The following is a 17111-nucleotide window of genomic DNA, read 5'->3' on the forward strand; positions in this document are numbered from 1 at the left end:
TACTTTTCGCCAACTTCTGTGTGACAAAGCAATTACCATTTTACCTATCGACAGATTATTGCACACATTTGACCGACTAAAACAACAAGTATAGTCAGAAGAAAATGTTCGGAAATGACCAAACTAAATACTTAATTTTGTCCATTTTCGAATAGACCACTGTGCCCGGTGTTATACAACTTATCCAGCTTGATGTTTGATTGTTACAAAAAGACCTTGCAAGATGTTGTCAGAAGCAGATAAAATTTTGAGGGAATATTGTATGTATGCTAAATGAAAGAAAATTTCTAAAGAAAATCTGCCTCAATGTGAATAAACTGTCCCGTTGATGAATGGTACATAGCGACACTTAAATTGTGGTTGAACAATATGCTCGGACGGTAATCTCCCAGCAATTAATAAAATTGGACGCTTCATTAACCCATTATAGGGCGTAACTCCCTAACCACTCTGATATGCGTTTTTTAATATTACCTAATGGAGGTCACTTTTTGCCAATTACGTAAGCTACCTCATGATGATTTTTTTATACTTCATTGAAATAATAATGAATTAAATATGACCAGATGGATATGGGAGGACGTTAAAAGACCACAGAATTTTAACCAGTAATTTTTGTTTTAATCAGCCTTTCTCGTGTCGTGTGATTTGTCGGCAATGGAGAGGACTGTTATGCTGGAAGCGCAAAGGAATGGCGACTGACAGCGAACGGGACTAGGACCAAACATTGAAAAGAGAACCATAACGTATAATGTAATCTGCACCCGAGGGTGCAAAACTAGATGAGTTAAATAATTTTGGTCAAATTGAGCCAATTGCATATCAGGTTAGCCATTATTAAACCTGATAGAATCAATGAAATCGATATTTTCGAGAAAGAAACCGTTTCCTTTTAAACGTAATGTACCTTTCTAGACATCTCAAATAGTTACGTCAAAAATTTATATATATATTTTTTTTACTTACGAGGGTACGCAATAGTATAGGTCATACAAACCCTCGGGGTTCCGGTGTTTTTGAAAAAAAAAGCTCATTTGTCAGTATGTCGGGTTCGAATGCAGGGCCGCTGGATTCGAACCCGGGACCTTTACCTTACAGTGATGAGCGCCGTGTCAACGACTAAACCTTGCGGCCACCGACGGCCCTAACTAGTGTATTTATTACCGATTTCCTAATGTTATTTGTAATTGGTGAAACGATTGTCGGCAAGTACCCTAAATTTTTGTGGAAAACTAGATAAGTGTTGGTGAAGACGATGATGAGTGCCAAAAAGGCAAAATATAATTAAATATGTTTAAAAAAATATATATATTTACTAGGAAAATACTGAATTGTATCAATTTGTATCAAAGATCTGAACTTTAAAATCGCAATCCTGAAATGTTGTGTTTTCGGACTATCCCCTTTTGTCCCGAGGGTGCAAATACAGATAACCGAAAAATCAATGTGTGGTGGTTAGTGACCGTTAATCGATAATTATTCAGAAATCGTGAGATGCGATCTGGTGTGATGTAGGTTTCAGAAAAACATTTTCTTTATCGTGCCAACGTTTCGATCTNAAAAATCAATGTGTGGTGGTTAGTGACCGTTAATCGATAATTATTCAGAAATCGTGAGATGCGATCTGGTGTGATGTAGGTTTCAGAAAAACATTGTCTTTATCCGTGCCAACGTTTCGATCTTTATTGAGATCATCTTCAGGGCCTGGGATTTACAACCATTGTTTAAATTTAACAAATACATGTAGGATGTGGAAAAAAGTGAATTTATACAATGCAAAATATATTTTTTATATTCAATCAAGAATTCTTCAAGCCCTGAAGATGATCTCAATGAAGATCGATACGTGTGGTGATTAGTGACCGTTAATCGATAATTATTCAGAAATCAAACATTTCTACACGAGAAGAACGAAGAACATGGGATTCTATGAACAAATTTCAACTACATATGGACACGCAGCTACCGCATCTCACGATTTCTGAATAATTAAAGATCGATATGTGGGCACGATAAAGAAAATGTTTTTCTGAAAGTTACATCACACCAGACCGCACCTCACGATTTCTGAATGATTAGAAAAAACAATGTTTTTTATCAATTAAACGTTAATTTTTCACTGGTGATAACTGACCTTTGATAAATTAAGTAAATGTATATCTAACTCCTTAATAAAGACAAATTTTCTGTAATTACAAATATTTGTAAGTAATTACAAAACCAAGCAAATCTTACGTAAATGTTAGACAAGAATTTGTAAAATTCACAAAAGTTTGTCTTCTAAGGAGTTTCGTATTTTGTTTGCTTAAAGTTATATTCTCATGGTTTTGTAAAGCTCTTTCCTTTGGCCTAACAAATTTGCAGTAAGACAAACATTTTCTGAGTACGGGGGCTTCATGGGCAAAATTTGTGAAAGATTGGAGTAACCCGAAAAGTGAAATGTCTTGATTAATATTGAGAATCAGGCTTTGACACAGATATCATCATCAAACCAAAATGATCGTAAGCGTGCAAATTTCAGGTTCATCACCCCTTAAGCCAGAAACACACTTACCCGATGCTACGCCATGCGACGCTACCCGATGCTTAGTTTTTATTTTAAAAATTAATTGTAATGGTTTAGTAGAAAATTAATCAAAACACCGGAATACGATTTTTTGATATAATGAATTTAACTAACAATTTATTGTACTCGCTTCGGCGGTACATATACTAAAATTGGAACAATTTATTACACGGTTTTGCTCATAAAATTTAATTAACAATTTATTTCATAGTTTTGCTCGTAAAATTACACCATTTTGTAATGTCGGGTAGCATCAGAACAGGACACTCATATTTTTTGTAGTTTATTTCAAACTAAGTACATGTAATTTTGTCGTTATATTAATTACAACATGTTATTTTAATGTAAACCAAATTAAACGAGATCAAAAATGCATAAGTTTTTATAAACATTGTTTAATTATGATGGTTAGGAGTAACTTTATTTAAAACAATTAAGTTTAACAAACAATTTATTAGATGGTTGTGCTCATAAAATTTAACTAACAATTTATTACAAGGTTTTGCTCAAAATAGTGCATTAAGAACAAAAGATGCGTTGCGATTGTGATAGTGATTATTGTGATAAACGCTGTGGACTGTACGCGACGTGTGCTTGCGTCGGATAGATGTGCACACCCCACCAAAACGTGGCAAGGCGTCGGGTAGCGTCGCATGGCGTAGCATCGGGTAAGTGTGTTCCTGGATTTAGACGCCGAATATCACAAAAGTAGTGGGTACAATAATCCTAAAGAAATTACAACCCGCTCAAAATGGAAATTTGTATTATTGTTTATTACGGTAACACGATGTCACCTGGCGTCCAATGACATATTGCTCGACGAAAATACCAACAATGTGATGCAGGTGTTTCAGACATTATGACAAAAAACAACAAATACGGAATAAATATACTTTATTCTGTAGGAGCTTGATTAACAGATTTTCAATTTGCATAATGTCCACTTTAAATACTTATTTTTACAGTTTAAAAGTGTTTTTTTAAATAAATTTACCAAGAAAATGTTTTATTGTTACAAATCAGCCACTTCTTTTTTAAATGAATGTGCAAACTTAGTCATAGCCTATTTCCTAGTATTTTAAAATTTATGCTTATATAATGCCTTCGCGTAAAATACAAAAGGCAGTTTTCGATTTGAAATATTTTTTTCTTGAGGGAAAGGAACTCAACTGGAGCTCAACTTAGGACCTAAGTCACCATCTGAAATGAATCCCGCGAGACAAATGAAAAAGTCTAAGTACACAACTAACGACGCTCATCCTCTGGAACGGATGGAAGCCATATGGGCTTGTATCTACGTCTTTGTTTTTGTAGCTGAGCTGCCGTCGTAGCCGTAACCCTTTTGGCCAAGAACACACGCGCGCACATACACAAAAAAAAATCCCCTTTCAGAATCCGGAGGACACTTCTGGTAATACACCACCAAATTTCAAAGCAATATTTAGAAAAAGTATTGCATTTTCATTAAGTACAAACAATTATTAATTAAGAATTAAAAATAAAGAGTTATCAGAAATTGACGTATTGTTTCAAAGTCTTCATAGTTTACAAAGTCTAATATTCAACCGGTTTTAAAATACAAACTTCTCCGGTTTATTAAACATCCAAGCTATACAATAAACCGTCAAATGTTTCTGATGGTAAGGCGGTAAATTTAGAAATCTATTCAGTTCACATTGTAAGGATACCAGAACCCACCCATTTTACTGCAAGGTAACACACTTCACGTCACGCCACCAATTAATCGAAGAAATTCGAAATTGGTCTGACCTCGCTCCCTCAGAGCACTAATTCCTGTGTTAAACATTAAAGACCGAAGAAGAAGTAAAAACTCAAATTTTGGTTTTATCGTGGTGATCGTAATAAAGTTGCGGACCAAAATTTTCGAGCAAAAGGTAGGACTATGTCTCCTTTATCAGGACTTTGAAAATATAAGGTATTTTATAATAAAAACAATCTCAGATTGAAAGAAGAATATGGGATCGACCACAGAACAGAAATTGGAAGAAAATTAGGTGCAATTATATCTGGTTATTAGATGTAATAATCTTAAAATGTTATAACCAGATATAAATGTTTACAACCTGAGGAAGGAGACGTCCATGTGGTGAATGGAAAGAGATCTGGAAGTAGTCTGGAAACATAACATTCTTTCATTACTGTTTCCGTCCAATTCCGGTGTCCCGATCATGATCTCTGGTAAGCATTGGACCCGTTGCTGGCCTTATGCAATGGAGACTCGATTCTACAAGTCTCCTTCTTACTGTTTCAGCGCTATCGGACATCTCCCGCACAGTTCGAAGTCTTCGAGACGCTTCAGCGATGTCTCTGAGTGTGAAATCTGTAAATCTGCGTCAGCTGGTCGTTTGGCTCTTGGCCGTCCCCCGATCCTGCTCTCCGAGTACACCGTGCAATCTCCTGGTACCACTGAATGCCTGACAGTGGCCTGACCGTAGTTTTAGGCAAATCTAAAACTCTTGCGGCGTAACGCTGATTTCTTCCTTCCTCAATGAGTGCCATGGTACGGGCAACTTCCTCGCTGATTTATGGGCATTTTTATAATCGTTTTGTTTTGCGCCAACGACACAATAGAGTGAGTAAGAGTGTGAATGGGACAAAATTTAGGATCTTATTGCGTTGGTGGCCGAAATGACCAAGCTGATGAGAGGCCCTGGAGCACAACCGACGTTTCTGGACGGACCAAGGTCGATCTTCAATTAGGTTAGTTATATAATAGGTGCTTGTTCTGTTCCACACAGTATTGATAGTTTTCTGTCCCAGGCGTGTGTTGAGAGTGGAAGTCATTATTGGCGTGAATTGTTTGAGAGGGTCGATGCCAGAATATCGGCTACCTAATCGACCCTCAATTAGGTTAGTTATATATAATATGTGTAAAGAGTATGGAGGAATATCGAGTACTCTACCAATAATTGAGTAATGGGATGTAAATGGAGAGAATGTATTTGATAATGGTGTGTGTGTTTTTTTTTGTAGGTGGACTGCGAGAAGTGATAGGCTCAACCCTGCACACGTTTGTACATACTGTATATATCCATCGTCGAAATATCATCTCTTTAAAACAGTATTACTTGAACTTTCGTGGCAGAGAACTTCGGACCGAAATGGCTAGAAAGCCGGCCAAAATATATAAGCTATTTGAGGTCGAATAATCGTATGCTAGCAGTTTACGTGAGCCCAATTGCTCTTCGTTTTGCCTCGGCGTAATCGCTCTGTGGTCAGCCGGGTTAAGCTTTACGAGTTTACGTAACAAAAGAGCAAATTTCATTATCAACAAAATTATGCAAGAGTTCGGCATAGACTGAGGAAATCGTTAAACACGCTTTGATCAAATAATTTATAAATTTTATTACCCTTTAACGTATTTGCAGTTGTTTGAACAGCATTCGGAACGATCCGAGCTGATGGCGTCGTCAGTGATGATGCACCGGTTGAAAAAGTCGTCTCTTTTGTGCGAGTACCGCCTGTCCCGGTCCAGCGTACCGGAAAGGGCATGTGGGTAGCTGAAACAAAAATTAAAGAGTGGATTATTTTTGAAATTGACTTATAAAAAGTAATTTGTAATGCAAATGCAAGACATTGGCTTACCGGCGTGTCCATAATATTTATTCAACTATCGGAAAATTTTAAATATAATTAATCTTTATGTAATAAGGTATTGGTTGAAAGAAGTAGTTTGGTCAATCGGACCGCGAAATATAATGGACTTAAATGTAATACCCAATGTATTAGATTTCGTGGTCCGATTGACAAAATAACATCTTTAAATTAACTAATCTTTATGTAAGGTATTGGTTGTGATAAAAAAAAGTCAGCGTCACGAGTGGGATTCGAACCCACGACCTTCGGCTAAATACGCCGCTGCTCTACCACTTGAGCTATCGTGACTTCGGCTCAAGTGGTAGAGCAGCGGCGTATTTAGCCGAAGGTCGTGGGTTCGAATCCCGCTCGTGACGCTGACTTTTTATCTCAACCAATACCTCACATAATGTCCAATGTCTAAAATTAGATCTGTCCCTTGGGGGTAAAACTGAATATGTTAATTTTAAATCAACTTAATAAATTATTATTACATTTTGCCTTATTTTGTACTACGCATTTCTCTCAATAATCAACGGTCATCCTTTTTCAAAAAAATTCAACCTTTGTGGTTATGAACTTTTCAATCATTTCATTTTGGCAGCAGTCCAGCCGATTCTAGTCATTCCGCTCGATGAAGACAAACCGAAATGAATCTCGATAACAACCAAAGGTATACAGGCTGTACTGTACATTATACAGGGTGGTCAATCTGTCGTCTTAAAAAAAATCAGTGGTAGTATCTAAAGTGGAATAGAATACCGTAAACCTCATGGTTTTATCTCAATTCGTACAAAAGTTTGATTTTTTAATGATTATTTATGAGAATCAGGTTTCTTTACATAAAACTTTACAAAATAACTCTACAAATTCAATTTGATTCAAGAGTTCATCTTTCCTCAATTTTTCACTCCATGTTTAGATTTACCACACAATTCCTTAATTTCCATTTAGACTAGTTCACTTTTCTTCTAAAAATTGCCGGTCTACTTACAAAATAACTGCACAAACATCATGCAATTTGAAAAATGACAATTTTCGATCGATTTCTTTAAACTGTAGCTTCAATAAATTACATTTTTAAAAAGTCAAACGAGCTAGAAATATCAACATTTTATGAGCTTTCCGACGGTATTATTTGAAACATTGATTTTTTAATATTTTTGATGGGTAATTTCAGTTGGATGTTGACAAAACGTGGTACGGGACGATGATCCGGCACGTAAATTAATAATTATCAAATAAATTCTGAAATAATTTATTAGTAAAGAAACAGACTGTTCTTCAGACTAAAAACCCGATCAACTCTTGAATCAAATCGAATTTGTGCAGTTATTTTGTAAATAGAACAAGGGCTAGTCTAAAAGGTAATTCGATGCTAAAAGTTGGGAAAAGTTATGTTAGAGTGGAGGAAATTCAGGTATTATGTAAAGAAATGTGTTTTTCTTAAATAAACACTAAAAAATGGTAACTTGTGAATTGATGTAAGATAGATTATGGCATTATATTCCACTTTAGACAAACTGTTACGGAAAGTTTTTTTGAGTTGAGCACCCTGTGTAGGTCTATTGATATTTTGTTACTGATATGTCGCACTTTTGATGTACCTATATTGACAACAACGATATATCATAAGATATATTTCTTCACTTTCTATTTGAAAAACACTTTCCATTTGAAAGCTTACTATAATCTATAACTATAATCATTATTATTTAAAAAATCCAACATGTTTAGTGGTCTAATTGACCAAATTACTTTTTTCAATTAATTATCCTTTTTATGTAAAGTCTTGGTTGAGATAAAAAAGTTAGTGATTCGAACCCACGACCTTCGGCTCGATACGCCGCTGCCCTAACCACTCCTCGTTACTGTAGCTCAAGAGCAGCGGCGTATTGAGCCGAAGGTCGTGGGTTCGAATCACTAGCTTTTTCATTTCAACCAAGACTTTACATAAAAAGAATAATCAATTGAAATTATTTAAAAAGTATAGTCTTTTGACGAAATTTACGTGAGTATACCAAAATGCATTAAAAGATAAAGCTGTCAATTCCTTGATTAGCGATGTTACGGCAATCATTCATTATGTAAAACAAATTCAATAAAGCTAATGATGGGCTGTGAAATTTATTTTTGAAAGTCGAAGTTCTAGGGGGGAATCTATCATTAATTAAAGTTCCAACAATGTTAATACTCCATCCAAAATTGAAATAGTCATAGCAGTAATAGTATTGAATTGAATAAATGACGGTTGAATGTAGTTGAGTAAAATATATTACCTTAATCCTTTCTTGTCCATCGTTGCCTCAGGGCAACACCAAATTTAGCTAATTTACTAAAGCTAAGCTAATACCATGAGTTTAATGTTTCTTTGGGCCTTTGAATTGGCAACTGATGTTTTTATCCCCAATCTAAAATCTCCGTCTTGGAATTTTCTATCTCCATCATGTCTCTTTACCGTACCATCTTGTATCGATTCTTATATTAGCCAAAGTAGACATAAAAATTATCATATCCAGTTTATAAGTTTTCTTACCCAAAGTTGTTTCAGAGCAACGCCAACTTTAGCAATTTTGTTTAAGGTTAGCAAAAATCCCTGAGTTTAGGGCGGGCACCGTGTTGTTCCTGACCTTTCTGCCTGTGTATGGGCAACACTGACTTATTTGGCGCCAAGCTAATTTTTCTATCCACTAAACTCACGGGATTTCCTACTAACCTTTTTACAAAATTGCTCGTTCGTCTTGCTCGAAGACAATACTAAGCCATAAAGGATTAAGTAATGTAATCCCTATAGTGTGTTGCGTTTCACAATTATACTCCTGAATTAGTTTAAGCTCCAGCATTGGATCAACGTGAAAAACAAAATAATTAAGAAGATCGAAATATTTAGTAACCTGGAAAATAATTTTTTGGCCACTGTATCTACCCTCATAGATCCGAGGTTTAAAACACTCATTTTACTAATCGGACAGCCATTGCGACAATACACAAACTTGGCCGAATTATGTTAATGCGGTGGTATTCTAGATCCCGATTCAAGTTCGGAGTTAGATCTCCTACTTTGGATACATGGACCCACCATAATACATTGTCTATGCTTTAAAAAATTCAAGATCCTTTCATGAGGCAAGGGATGAAACATTTGTCTCCAAATCTGTTCGAACTTTCAGAAAACCTTCCAACAATTCCGTCAAAGTGGGTACCAAGCGAAAGTCTTTTTTCAAAGGCTGGAGGTACGGCATACTGGTAACGGACCCGACTCCAGTTAAAAATGCTGACAAAATTTTCATTTTTGTAATCAGTGCCCACAGGACTCCTGCCATTGCATTTCCTGAATGTAATTATATTTTTCGATAGCAAAAATCTCACCGATGTGGAGAGGCAGGTGGCACTACATGTTCTTCGATTATGTCTTGTATCTCTGTGAAGTTAGAGATCCTCCGCGCACAACACGCAATTCGGTGCGGGCGCCCAAGGAAGTGCCACCCAGAACACCAAGGGCCCACCATGAAATGTCACCCGAGGTCAACCATAGAGCATGGGATATGCCCATATGAGATGAATATTTGAGACCAACTCTCATCTCATGTGTACAGAGAATTCGCGCCCAATATTCCGACGTCCAATTTACCATATTCCCGTGCGAATACAGTGTTTTCTGAACTCAGTGGTAAGACGAGGTCCAAGAACCGGGGCCGAGCCCTGAGGTTATTTTCATTGAGCTTTCTTCTTACAGTCCTGGAGGAAATCGAAACGTTCGGACTTGCCTTATCAGATTTCTTATCTCATTTCCGAAATGCTATGATTTGTACAGCCTGATGACGGATGATAAATATCGATACACTCGTCTGTAGACCTACGTCGTCCCTGCTATGGCTTTCTAGTGTGAAGCCCTGTTCCACTGAAGCGCTGAAGAACCCTTCCTATTTGATAATGACATATACTCGACTTCGCGGCTGCTCTATTCTTCCTATAAGAATATTATGACCCTGACTCTGTCATACTCATTCGAATGCCTGACTTTAGCCATTGAAAAAGTTTTAAGAATGAAATAATGGCAAATGAAATCAATGAAGGAAAATGATTAACTGAATGCAATGTTTGGTGTAGCAGAATGGAAGGGCATAAGGTACTTTTTGGGCCAATAAGATTAATCTGTGCAAAAGTAAACAAGCGTTATTTACTGTTTATTTTGACTGTGGTAGCTCCGAATTACCTATAACTAATATAGAAAGGGAATTGATTTAATTTCAAATTAAATAAATAGAGTGGTTCTTCAAATTGTTTCATCAGTTTATGTCTCGTCCCCCACATATCTTATGTTTTATTGTACAAAGGTTCAAAAGTTATATTGTTTTATTGTTATATTATTTGTAATATAGTAATATATCATTTGATAGGTATATCGATATAATTAATTCCATTTCTAATAATAACTCCCATTTGTTTGAAAAATCAGCCCCTGTATTCGTAATCAAGAATGAATTGGTTTGGAAAATTAAACCAGGCTGAAAAAAATCCTGAATTTGAAGGCGAGCATCGACCCCCGAATGTAATTCAAGTTTATACCATCCTTTTCAATAATCTAGAATTAATCATTATTTAAAAAAAATAATATTCGCAATTATTCATCAGTGTCTTCGAAGCATGGGACATAATTAACACACGAACAAAGCAGTTTTGAAAGTTTTTTGCCTGTTTTCCAAGTCTGACATCGAAATTCTGCATAATAACTTAAAAATTTGTTGATCGTTAATCTATCTCGGGTGTAATTTGGAAATATATTTACGGACTGCATTATTCATTTATACAACTCATAGGATAAGATAAAGATGCACGCTCAGTGCTAAATAAGGTAGTTAGTTCGAGTAAGAGATGCACTATCAAGGAAGTAAAACAAGATTATAGATCGTCTAAAGTTTCCTCGAGTCAGAAAGGAAGCAAGATGAACGATAAATGCAAGATTGTATCAAGGGCTAAGCGATCAACATATAATTGAATGTAAATCGATTATCGGAGAGTCTCATTTTGTTTTAAAATTTTCACGGTTTAAGATTCGATCATATATATTTACAGTAAGCCTTGCGGACCATTTATATGTAACAACTCCTCGGGGTAATTGGGGATATGCCCCTCCATTCACGCTAATAAATTACATTCACACATTTAATCACTCTACCCCACAACTCGATATTCCTCGGGGTAATTGGGGATATGCCTCTCCATTCACGCTAATAAGTTACATTCACACCATATTTCTTTCGCACAACCCCAGATTCGGCATAATTCTGTCTTAGCCCCTACATTCACAGTATACCAGAGTACTCAATATTCCTCGGGGTGATTGGGGATATGCCCCTCCATTCACGCTAATAAATTACATTCACACATTCAATCACTCTACCCCACAACTCGATATTACTCGGGGTAATTGGGGATATGCCTCTCCATTCACGCTAATAAATACATTTGTTCCAATAAATAACATATCACATACATAAAGGTACCAAGTCATTAATAATAATAATATAATAAGAAATAATAATATCTTCATGGGGGCGTCGGTGGCCGCAACGGTTTAGCGGTTGACACGGCGCTCATCACTGTAAGGTCCCGGGTTCGAATCCAGCGGCCCTGCATACTTACAAATTAGGCTTTTTTTTAAAAACACCGGCATCTTGAGGGTTTATATGACCTCTACTGTTGTCAACCTTCGTAAAAAATAAAAAACAAAAAATAAATAAATAATATCTTCATATTAAACCAGTAAAGTTGTTTCATCTCCGAGGTAAATACGGTCGCAAAAAATTCTTTCAATGTTATTTGTTTTAATTTAAATTTTTGATTGTAGTCCTGATGAAGGAAATAAGCGGGCGAAAGATTGACGGCAGTTTTTAAGTTTTTCTTTCTTGGCTTCCTGCCCGATAAGTGCACAACAATTGTGAAATCGGAGGGTCGATAAAAAAACAGCGAAATAACTTTAAAACCAATATCTAATAGACTTTATAGTATAAAGTCTCAATTTTTGTTGGAATAATAATAAATTATTCTTAAATTACCACAACATCAGTAATGAGATAAACAGGATTAAATAACACAATTCCTAAGAATGCTGTCCATATCTAATTTATAAAATCAAATAGTGCATAATTTATAGAATAGTACAATTACCCCCTCCCATTCGAAAGGACCTTTAAAAACCTTATTGACTCTCCAACCATAAACAAATCCGTGATAAGTAAACGCATAAAAATCGGCAATTTAACAGCGTTCATTAATGTTTATCTTGTTGGCTCAGTTAATTTTAGCGATATGATTTCGCTTGTTCATTGAAAAAACATCCGGTTTTTCTAGTTATTTTTGACCTAGTTTTAGTTTATGTATATAAAAAACTGTTCTCAATCTAATCGGATGTTTCACATTACTAAGGTTTCGGTGATTTTCAAACTGTTTGTTTAGTCCTGTATTACGACCTTGTAAATGATTACTGATCTACATAAGCTCAAATCCGCACATGTTTGTACATATGTGCATAGTTGACCCTACCACTTCTCGCAATCCACGGGCAATTTCAGCTTTTGTAATTTACATTAAATTAACGGCAGGCCTTTCAGTCGCCAACGCAATCAGTTTCCCATTCACACTCTCACTTACTCTTGAATAATGCTCTGCCTATTTACGTGTTATTAACTCAGTTAGGGTGGCGGAGTACTCGATATAACTCTATCACCCTTTACACCTATTACACAACTAACTTAATTGAGCGTCGATGGGTACTCAATATTCCGCCATCGACCCTCTCACAATACACATTCACACAAATAAATACGTACACTCTCAAGACATGCTAGGGACACAAAACTATCATTTCGTTTCACAATAAAACTATCATATTTACTCCAAAAATCTGAATAGGGGGCTAATATACCCACTGCCGTGAACAAGCACAATTCTCAAATCGGGTCGCATTCCTGGCTGATCGTCCATTGGAACCGAACTACGACGGCCGTTCAACAGCCGAACTATTTGACCAAACGGACGACCGGCAATATAGCCGAACGCCGTCGTCCACTGTAGCCGATTTTCGTCAGTTCACGACACAGCCCAAATGGATGTAGAAGATTTGTTGCTGCTCGAAAATTCTTAGTTTACATACAGATGGAATGAAAGAAATAAACAAAAATATTGGAAGTTCCATTTCTAAAGCTATCCTTGACCACAGCTTACGCTGGACATCTCTCCGATGATATAGTGGATCACGCATGTCCCAAGAGCCTGCTCCTCAACCGCACTTATCAATTTTTCGCTTTTGGATCATCTGGCCCTATTCGGCCGTGCAACGGCCGTGCAAGTTCGGCCGAAAACGGCTCCACTGCACAGCCTACCTTCTTCGCGTACAGGACAAGTAGGGGGGCTTTGGCCCAAAAGTAAGTGTCCTGTGTAAACCTCGCATGGTCCTATTCTTTTTCGGGTGAGGATGACCCGATGTCCGGCATGGAGAGAAAGGTTGCTCGGTGTGTCTCACCTAATTGAAGGGTGCAATTCCTTTGCTGCATACAGAGAGCGCGCAGAAATGCCACCTGATTTGCGAATTGAGCTTGAGCACGGCAGCGAGTATTCCGGTTCCCCTGAAACGGGTTGTTCTATTGAATATAGTAATAATAATGGTGTATATCAAGTTTGTGATGAGAGTGAGTGTATTTATTAGCGTGAATGTGTGATGTGAGAAGGTCGATGGCGGAATATCGAGTACCCCATCGACCTTCAATTAATTTTGTAGAATAATATGTGTAAAGGTTGTGCTGAGAGTGAATGTATTTATTAGCGTGAATTTGTGAGGGTGAGAGCGGAATATCGAGTACCCCATAGACTCTCTATTAGGTTAGTTGTATAATATGTGTAAACGGTGATGGAGGAATATCGAGAACTCCATCTCCCTAATTGAATGAATCGTATACAGCGTGTCGTTTTTAGACAGCCCGGTTGGATTTATCTTGAACCAATGACGGTATCAAAAAACAATAAAAATGACGAAATGAAAAAAAGTTAAAGCAAAACGTTTGCAAAAAAAAACCAGTCATTTGGTATGTTACTTATTAATCACATTTCATGTTCGAACTGCCTGCCTGTAAATATGCAAACATTTGCATTTTTTAACCAATCTTCACCGGTGCCAACAATGACAGAATTTAAACAATAAAGGCAATTAATGTTTACTTTAGTGAAGAAGCAAATTATTGGAATTAACAACTGTATAGGACAGTGTGTGGTGATTAGTGATCGTTAATCGATATTTATTTAGAAATCGTGAGATGCGGTCTGGTGTGATGTAGGTTTCAGAAAAACATTTTCTTTATCGTGCCAACGTTTCGATCTTTATTGAGATCATCTTCAGGACCTTGTGTTGTCTGCATTTCAGCAAAAACGTTCTCTGATTGAGAGCCGATGCGAGTTTCTTCTCATTGTTGAAGATGATCTCAATAAAGATCGAAACGTTGGCACGATAAAGAAAATGTTTTTCTGAAACCTATATCACACCAGACCGCATCTCACGATTTCTAAATAAATGTATAGGAGAGATTGTATTTACGAATGAACACGAGTACCAATGGGCTTGGGTACTGAATTGAGCTAGTTATTCCGGGGGTCCAGCACACCCACCCACCGGAACCAAACCATGGTGGCTGGACGGACCAGACGTCTGCCAAGTGCCAACCCCTAGGGTAGGGTGTTTCTCGAGTCTGTTGGCGGTATGCTGTAAATTATAAAAGCTGGAATTGCCTTTGGTCTACGAGAAGGCCCAACTCGGCATATGTTTGTATGTATGCACATACATGTGCGGATTTGAGCCTATATAAATCCAAAATCTACCAGATTAATACCTGATTTAATAAGATTATTACATGAATTAAAAAATAAATAAACTTGTAATGAAAAGACCATGATTCATATTCACTTTTGGAATAATAGACTAATCATATAAAAAATTATGACTGCTATTTTCAAATTTTGTTGTATCGATTATATTAACATTTTACGGTTCGAAATTATAAAGTATATCAATATTAAAAATTAATAAACATATTAATATAACATATGTTTCTTTTTTTAACCACTGTCCATCGCTGAGAATGTTAAGCATAATACGTAGTGAATGAATGAATTACAATAATTAATACGGTCAATTATGACTACTAAATATATGTATGGATTAATTGTTGTTGTTAGATTAGATGTTGTTGTTTTGAGCGAAAAGGATTTACAACTTTTGAATACAGAAAGAAGGAACGAAAACCTGTCCTAAAGTTTGACTTAAAACAATTAACATTCAAATATTAAACAGTTCAGCAAACACTCTGAGGGAGGGAGGGAGGGAGTAGTGAAGAAAGTTAGCAAGGAAGTTATAATAACTACAGGGTCGATTGGTTACTTATTTTTTTAAAGTTGTTTCATTTTCAAAATAAAATTCTAATTTATCTAGAATAAGTTACATTTGTATACAAGGTATTCAACTTCTATAGTCCACCCATTTAATTCGGGAACGATTGATTAACTTAGGAAAAAATGATCTTATACAAAAATCGCGTGATGGAAACATATTTAAAAAACTATCTGGGAAATGACACTACCTTTGTTATTTTAATTGAGAATACATTTTTACTGTACAGTTCGATTCTAGGCTACTTTTATTGAAAGAAACATTTTGATGGGATCAAAAACGATAACATTAGCAAAAAAATCGTCTTATACAAACCCCAAGTTAATTTTGGCTAGGAATTGGGTGGTGGTAAAAGATTTAACACACTTTCTCTTCTAGCTGGGAAATGACACTAACTTTGTTACTTGAAATGAGAGTCTTATATTTTTATTGTGCACTTCGATTCTCGACCTTATTTTATGCCACTTTTACTGAAAGAAACATTTTGATAGGATCGACCATTTCGGAGTTACGCCCGACGGAAGAGGCGTGGGGGGGGTAAGTTTTTGGAACAAAAAATTAACTTAGGGTCTGTATAAGACCAATTTTAAATAACAAAGTTAGTGACATTTCCCAGCTAGATGGGAAAGTTATGTTACATCATTTACCACCACACAATTCCTAGCCAAATTAAGTCGGGGTAAGTAAGACGATTTTTCAGAGAAGTTAATCGTTATAATAAATATAAATTTTTGTCTGAATTTAAATATATTGATTTTTTTTACCCTAAAGTTTTTCCGATATTTGAGAAGTAGTTGTCGGAATATATGGGATCAAAAACGATAACATTAGCAAAAAAATCGTCTTATACTAACCCCAAGTTAATTTTGGCTAGGAATCGGGTGGTGGTAAAAGATTTAACACAACTTTCTCTTCTAGCTGGGAAATGACACTAACTTTGTTATTTGAAATGAGAGTCCCATATTTTTATTGTATAGTTCGATTCTAGACCGTATTTTATGCCACTTTCACTGAAAGGAAAATTTTGATAAGATCGACCATTTCTGAGTTATGCCCGACGCAAGACGCGTGAGGGGGTATGCGTTTTGTATCAAGTTGGCCCACCCCCTTTATTTCTAAAACGATTAACATTAGCAAAAAATGGTCTTACACACACCCCAAGTTAATTTTGGCTAGGAATCGCGTGGCGGTAACAGATTTAACATAACTTTCTCAGCTAGATGGCATCCTTCGGACATAACTCAGATATGATCTATACTATCAAAATTTTCCTTTTTATTAGCATAATATATAGTAAAAATTATAATTATGAAGTAAATGTAATTATATGGTCATAATTTAGAAATTAAAAAATATTATTTTTGGTGGATTAATTTGATTGTTGGTTAACATAAAAACAAAAATGTTCTACGTCGCAGAATATTCTAATTTGGTATGATTTAAAAAGATAAATAAACAAAATACTGCTTTTTTATATATTTTAGCCAACATTTTGTAAGCAAAGTAGGA

At 36.0% G+C, this 17111-nt stretch overlaps 1 protein-coding gene across 1 annotated transcript in view; it reads right to left on the minus strand.

Annotated features, from left to right (window-relative positions):
- Positions 1-17111, minus strand: part of LOC106671090 (tight junction protein ZO-1-like) — a 173991-nt gene that overhangs the window by 105090 nt on the left and 51790 nt on the right. The window contains exon 3 of the mRNA XM_024226635.1: positions 5938-6087. Within this exon, the coding sequence (XP_024082403.1) occupies positions 5938-6087 (150 nt within the window). The remainder of the gene's footprint in view (positions 1-5937; positions 6088-17111) is intronic.

The sequence above is a fragment of the Cimex lectularius genome, unplaced genomic scaffold, assembly GCF_000648675.2.
Source record: "Cimex lectularius strain Harlan isolate CLEC.00 unplaced genomic scaffold, Clec_2.1 scaffold118, whole genome shotgun sequence".
Classification (NCBI taxonomy): Eukaryota; Metazoa; Arthropoda; class Insecta; order Hemiptera; family Cimicidae; genus Cimex; species Cimex lectularius.